General features: G+C 36.7%; 1 protein-coding gene across 2 annotated transcripts; it reads left to right on the top strand.

Annotated features, from left to right (window-relative positions):
- The first annotated feature begins 135 nt into the window (after positions 1-135).
- On the top strand, positions 136-5793 carry LOC144630388 (N-glycosylase/DNA lyase-like). Of its 2 annotated transcripts, none has more exons than XM_078488754.1 (5): positions 136-850; positions 3111-3287; positions 3824-3873; positions 4340-4412; positions 5574-5793. In XM_078488754.1, the coding sequence occupies exons 1-5, from the start codon at positions 151-153 to the stop codon at positions 5654-5656; spliced, it is 1083 nt and encodes a 360-aa protein (XP_078344880.1). In that variant the 5' UTR covers positions 136-150; the 3' UTR covers positions 5657-5793. The 2 variants fall into 2 exon arrangements, with proteins under 2 accessions (XP_078344880.1, XP_078344878.1); XM_078488752.1 differs by having other exon boundaries at positions 4340-4417.
- The last annotated feature ends 1440 nt before the right edge of the window (positions 5794-7233 follow it).

Here is a 7233-nt window from a genome sequence, read left to right as displayed (position 1 = left end):
CTAATCAGCTATAACAAAATAACGAATGAATACAAATTGCAAGGTTGATTTAACGGTTTGGTACTGTATTTAAATTCAATTCCAGTTTCCCAGAGTCCGTCCCATACTGCTGACCGACGGACTCTGGGCTCGGGATTGTCATAAAGGAAGATGTCCTCCGCATGGAGATTGCTTTCTATCGATAAATCTAAAGTGAGGATTCGATTAGACCTGACTTTGGCGAGTGGACAGTCTTTCAGATGGAAGGAGACAGCACCAGGGGAGTGGACTAATGTGTTGTTCGGCTACGTCTGGACGCTGAAACAAAACAAAACTGATTTTTTGTACCGTGTTTATGAGTCAGTAACTGTACAAAACAAACGGGTTTTGAAAGAAATTTGCAGCTCGCCAAAAGAAAAAGAGTGTGACATCTACGAGTCAATTTTGCGTGATTACTTTCAGCTGCACGTGGACACAGACTGTCTATTCAAACAATGGAGAAGTCGTGATGCTCATTTTTTTAAAGTTTCAGAGAACATGCTTGGAGTTCGAGTTCTTCGACAAGATCCGGTGGAAACTTTGTTTGCTTTTATATGTTCGTCAAACAATAACATTCCGCGAATTAGCGGGATGGTTGAAAAACTTTGTCAGGAGTACGGAGAGAAGCTTGGGGAAATAAATGGCGTCACATACTTTGCCTTTCCTGACATAAGAGATTTGAAAGGTTCAAAAATCGAAGAGCATTTACGAAGTGTTGGCTTTGGATACCGAGCAAAGTTTGTGAGTCAGTGCGCCAGCTACATTCTTCAACACCATGGCAGCAAGTGGCTGGAAAACTTAAGAAGTGTATGTTATGATGAGGCTCATGCAGGTAAATGACTTGTAATGTGTCCTAATGCACTTATCATTGGCTTTCCCTGGGGTTGACCCCGGGAACAGCCCCGGGCATCCGCCGGGAACATGCGGGGAATGGGGCAGTTTTGACACAAATATTGTCCCCCGGGGGAAGGGACGTTGTTATGTTTTTGGAACAATTTGTTTAACATTGGTAAGCGGTACGTCACTTTCAAAATCCCGAATGAGCTCCCGTGAGGTATTTTTGAGCCTTTGACGTCATTTTCTCCCTATTCCCAAGCAAGCCTTGGAACAAGGTTGATTAATGGCGGCCGTAAATTCTCTGAAATAAATGTTATAATAAAACGACTTCTGATGTTCGTAATAGATTGAAATTTGGCAAGGTGAGTAAGAAAGTCTAATTGTTCACGATAATGTAAAAAAATGAAAATAAAAAATTTGATCATAGTAGCACTTTAAAGAAACATTCGCTGCATTTGGTTTTGGATTAGGACTGAAAGCACATTGAACATGGTTGCCAAGATTGTCCACTAAGATCAAAGGCAAAACAATCTAGACATCAAATACTACGATCGCTTCTGTCAGCAGTACCACAACAGTAAAACTGATGGTTGCAGAATAAGAGCGTGCTATTCCGTGACAATTTGAAAACTCAATAATTATTAGTTCTTGTTTGTTGAATAAAGCACTTCTGAACACTTCTGACAGGAAACAATTAACTCCAGATGTACTATACTGCGCTCTTAAAACTGTCACAAAAAATGTGGTGCCAACTGAAAATTGAAATCTCTCAAGCGTCTTCCTCAATTCACTGATTCATAATCAACTCTCGAGCAAGTAGCGTTAATGTTTATACCTTTAATACATCTCATCAAGACATAATTAACCGGTATCAGTATTACCTTTGAATGGCTTTGCCGTTAAAGTCAACTACGGTTGAGTGGCAACAGAATAAGAGCGTGTTGTTTCATGACAATTTGATAACTAAATTAGTTCTTGTTTGTTGAATGAAAATTTACGTTTTGAGATCTTTTGAAAGAGACAAAATCTTTTGTTGAAATATTTCTGACAGGAAACAAATACTCCAGGTGAACTGCACTTTAAAGAACTTTTTCAGAAGATCTTGATTTAATTCTTCGTTTATTACTTTTCGTTTAATGACTATTGAGCGTGTTTAATGGAGACATGGTTTTTTCGAGAAAAACAAAAGTATCGTGTTATGTTCGTTTTCAAGAAAAACAAAAGCATCATGTTACAAAAGTGAGAAAAAGAATACCGGTAGTATTATGTTACAGTGTGTGGCAAAAAGCTAAAAGTATACTGTAACAAACTAAAGTATCATGTTTCCGTTTTTAAAAAGCTAGTAACAAAATAAGCACCTTAAACAGAATAAGAACGTGCCATTTCGTGACATTTTGTTAATTAAATTAGTTCTTGTTAGTAACAAAATAAGCACCTTAAACCGAATAAGAACGTGCCATTTCGTGACATTTTGTTGATTAAATTAGTTCTTGTTTTTCAATTAAATGATGAAAATTTACATATTGAATAAAACAGTTCTGATGTATCAAAGTGCATGGAAAAATTACTTTGTTTGCAAGCAAATTTTGTGCAAAAAGTGGCTCTGTGGGCCGGCAAACACAAACAGCTCAACCCATGACTTAAACCATCCCAACAGGACAATCACGTGCACCCAGTTTCACCTCAAGCCACCCCAAAAATTGAAAAAATAACTCCTACGTGCCTATGTTGGGCTTGTATCATGCCTAGCTATGTCTAGGTCTAATTTACTTGTTTGGCTTCTCATTACCTTACTTGTAATTTAGTATAATTTTTCTCGCAAATTGTATTCTAGTAAAGTCGGGCTGGCTGTTTGTGAGACAAGTTGTCACAACTTGATCAAGTCGAGTCAGACTTTTTCTTCCCTTTCTTATATCCTCACTGTATTTAAACAAGTCTCTCGTGACTACTACACACTTATACAAATGTTTGCAACCAGTCTCTTTTAAAAGAAGGTATACAAATAGTACCAGTATATTCGCTTGGTTCATTCACAATGTTGTTAAGCATCCATTAGTAATCATAAGAATGTTTGGGGCCACATTCTTTTAGAACGTAGGATCGTTGTGATCTGCTGAATTTTTCAGGGGTTGTAAGTCTCATGACGCAATCACTCAAGAACCAAGAATTTAATGGGCTTCTGATTTTATTATCAGTCTAACAGAAAGGCAAGCCAACTACAATTAACTAATGATTTTTGAATTTTAATGTTATAGCTCTTTGTCAGCTGCCCGGTGTTGGAGCTAAGGTGGCTGACTGTGTATGTCTTATGTCACTTGACAAGCATGAAGCAGTTCCTGTGGACACACATCTCTGGCAGATAACTGCAAAACACTACATGCCACAGCTTGTGAAGACCAAGTCTCTTACTGCTAAAGTTTATAGGCAAATAGGTGGGCAATTAAGGATCTGCAATGCACTTGAGCAGATAATATCTGTAATAAATATTAACAGTTATCCTAAGAAGTATTGCCAGAAACTCAACCAACAAGGCTCTAGCCGATGATGCAAGTGAGGTTAAATCAGATGATATTTTGCTAGATTACGGAGGATAACTGCTTTATTATTCAACAGATTGTCGGCTGAGGGCATGTTACAGATAAAAATATATGTGGTTGTGCAGCCTTTTGCAAGACTTAGATCATAGGGCTTCATACATATATATATATAGACAACAAACGGGGGCAATCAAGCTAAGTGGAATAATGTTTTATTAAAATACCCCAAAGAATGGCAATATGGCAAGTTTTTAACAATAAGAGAGAGACTACTGGCTAAGTAAAAAGAAAATACTGGTATATTGTGCAAGAACAATGATGACTGAGAAGAAAACAGTTGTAAAAAGCAAAATATATGTTATTGAATTGAAGTAGTAAGCATTTTTGTTGCAGCATCCATAATCAAGCTATGTTTCAATTTTTATCTTCAGGTGATCATTACAGGCACCTGTTTGGGGAATATGCAGGATGGGCACAATCGGTAATAGTTTGTTTGTCATTATCAAGGGCTAAGTACCATGAGTGTATTTGAAGCCTAGATAAAAGATTGATGTTTCTCCATTTTTCGTTTGAGTACATAATTTTCAACATTATAAACACAAACGTTTAGGTAAATTTGTCTTGCAGGGAGATATTTACTATATAGCATAAATGACAGTTCAAGTCAGTTAAGGAAGTGCAACTGAAAAATTCTCAGATTCTCATCCAAGTGAAATCTTTTCAATGCATATAAAACATAAAACATGTGCACACGCCTCTTTACTTAAGTCACCAGGGCTGGGCAGTTTTTTGTGGAATTTTAATTACCAAAGGGAAAAATCTCTTGGGTAGAAATATATTTTAAAAGTGCACATAATGCAGTTACCCTTCATTAAGTGGTTAATGTAACTAACTAAATACTAAATAGGCTTATGGTAATAGTTGTTTCCATTTTGGTGTATATGCAGGTTCTTTTTGCTGCCGATTTAAAGAGATTTCAAGACCCTCAAAGTATAAGTCATGCAAGCCTAAAGTCATCTGGTAAGGTAAGTATGCCTTTAGAACTAAACATATATATAAGATAAATGAAGACTTCTAGAAAGACAATGGCTTGCTCCAGCGATTGAAGGTAAAGTACAGTTGACAGGATAGTTGTAACTGTTTGACTGATACACCATCTTTGGACAAGTTTTCCAGTAGCAGCATGACACTTTACGACGACGATAAGCTGAAATGTGTTATTACTCACGGCTCACACATGTGCTGATACAAATGGTCATAACTCTTCAAATACTGAAAACGTACATGTGATTTTGCATATTTTAGCCAATAAAGCCGGACTACACTTTTTGGCTGTGCAGAGTAGAGTTATTAGCTAGGTCCCGAAATTGAGATATTCGCTTCTAAATCAAGGCCTTTTTTCAACCTTCGTTTGATGCTAATCAGTAGTGGTCATTATATCCTTGATTTCCCATTTCCAAATAAATCAAGGGAAAACTTGCTTCTTTCTTAGAAAATTAGAAATGTTTATGAACAAATTGATATAAAATTGTTGGTGTTCGATGCAAATGAAATATTTGACAGTGGCTCAAAAAATGCCTATGTTTCTAATTTTTCAGACGTTGTGGCAGGCCCGAAGAGGCCAAATATTTAATGGCTCCTAACGCGGCCTGAAAATCATTTTGAATCAAACCAAATCTATTTTAGTTTTAGCCTCGGTAAAGTCTTTCAGTTGGCAGAGTTTCAGGCAAAATTATTTTTTTGACACGAGTTTTGAGTGGGTGTTTTTAAGAAAGACCGCCTCTTAAGTATTTTCTTTAGGACCATTTTCAGCACTGAATTTTACATCAAGCTAACACAGACGTTCTTTGTTCGAAAGGGAGTGATAAGTAGGTGTGGGGGGGAAGGGCATGATCTCAGGTTAACATCAAGCCTGCTGTATAGCTATAACTAATGAAAGCACAGATGATGATCCCTGACAATGCATGTTCAATTTTTTTTACTCATTAAACCTATATGATGAGATAACCTCTGCATCAGGATATGTTTTGGAGTTGTTGTTGTTTTTTTATTTTTTTTTTACATTTGTTGGCTGGTAAGAGTCTGGTAATATAGTGTATTATTGAAAGTTGTTATGCTCTGTTCAGGCACAAGAGTTTGGTCAGTTATTGTAGTAATGTGTATCCGGTTTATTTGTTCTAGAGACCTATAAAATCCAAGACCTTGTCAACAAGCAGTTACAAGCCATCAGCGAAAAAGAAAAAGAAGAATTTAAAACAGCCTGAGTAGACAGCCCTGTCTCTTCATGTGTTCAAACCAACTGTATTACAATGATGTACATATAGCATATGGAAGCTAGTGAACTGAGACTCTGTCACCGTACTACTCGTGGTTACAATAAAGCAAACTTAGTAAACCGACAGGATGCCTATATACGTATAAAATAGTCAAAAAATACTATTCTTCATTATTAAATACAGTTATCTTTTATTCCTACTACTTCGTAAATAAACGGCATGCAGTGCATGCAGAAGCGATGACGTTTCACAAAGGGTCTAACATAATTGAGGGCGTGATAAAGACTGTTATCCAATTGCAGTGTACATTTTTTAAACCTAAGAAGCAATGTTGGTGATTGTCTAAATAGTATAGTTAGGATATGATGGAATTCAAATAAATACAGAATTAACAGTAGTTATAAATTCACAGGCCAAGGATGCAAAGTTAATAATACATTTTCTTCGTAGATTTGCTCAATTGAACAACAGTAGATTGCGTTATATTGTAGTGTGTGACTTCCGATAAACGACATACGATACGCGGGAGTCAGCTTTTAAGCTGCGAGAAAGGTCAAATGGTCTCTTGCCCACCGCGGCCCTTATTATTATAAGAGTTAGAAATTTCTGTCTACTAATTCTAATAGATCCCATCATATGTAATTAGTCTCTTTCGTTTATACATTGTAGTGTTCCATTTTAACTGCACGGGAGTATTTTGCTTTTGTGTTCTACGCGGCGATTTCTTGTTATCAAGTTAAACTTGATTTCTGTTCGACCGAAACAGACAAAAAGATCGGGTCGGTCTTGCGATGACAATAAGCGATTTCCTGACGTCATCGCTTAAAAAGAAACACAGGGAATATATATGTCTGAATTTATCAAAACCAGGTCAAGGAAGTTTTCACCTTTTAAAGCGCAAATCGCTGTAAACGCGTTTTTTTCTCGCCAGAAACTATCTCCAAACTCGATGATATAAAAACTAAAGGGAATGTCAGTCTTTTTTTCTCTTCTCCTCTCTCTTCTCTACCTTTCAGCGCTGTATTTCTGTTTTTTTTTTTTCCCTTTCTTGTGGCGTTCTAAGTCAATTCGCGCAGTAACGTACTTGTTCAAGAATACTGACGTCACTTTTCTTTGACCCGGTTTTGATAAATTCAGACATATGATTCAATAGTATGAGCAGGGAAAGCCTGGATATCTCTCTAGATGCATAGAAAATGATTGATTGTAACTCGAGAAGCTCATTCTTGGCCTTTCCGGTTATACTATTGAATCATATGTCTGAATTTATCAAAACCAGGTCAAGGAAGTTTTCACCTTTTAAAGCGCAAATCGCTGTAAACGCGTTTTTTTCTCGCCAGAAACTATCTCCAAACTCGATGATATAAAAACTAAAGGGAATGTCAGTCTTTTTTTCTCTTCTCCTCTCTCTTCTCTACCTTTCAGCGCTGTATTTCTGTTTTTTTTTTTTTCCCTTTCTTGTGGCGTTCTAAGTCAATTCGCCCAGTAACGTACTTGTTCAAGAATACTGACGTCACTTTTCTTTGACCCGGTTTTGATAAATTCAGACATATATATACATGATA

This window comes from Oculina patagonica, chromosome 11, assembly GCF_052425735.1.
Source record: "Oculina patagonica isolate OP01 chromosome 11, crgOcupat, whole genome shotgun sequence".
In the NCBI taxonomy this organism is placed as follows: Eukaryota; Metazoa; Cnidaria; class Anthozoa; order Scleractinia; family Oculinidae; genus Oculina; species Oculina patagonica.
This window is presented reverse-complemented; position numbering and strand designations above follow the sequence as displayed.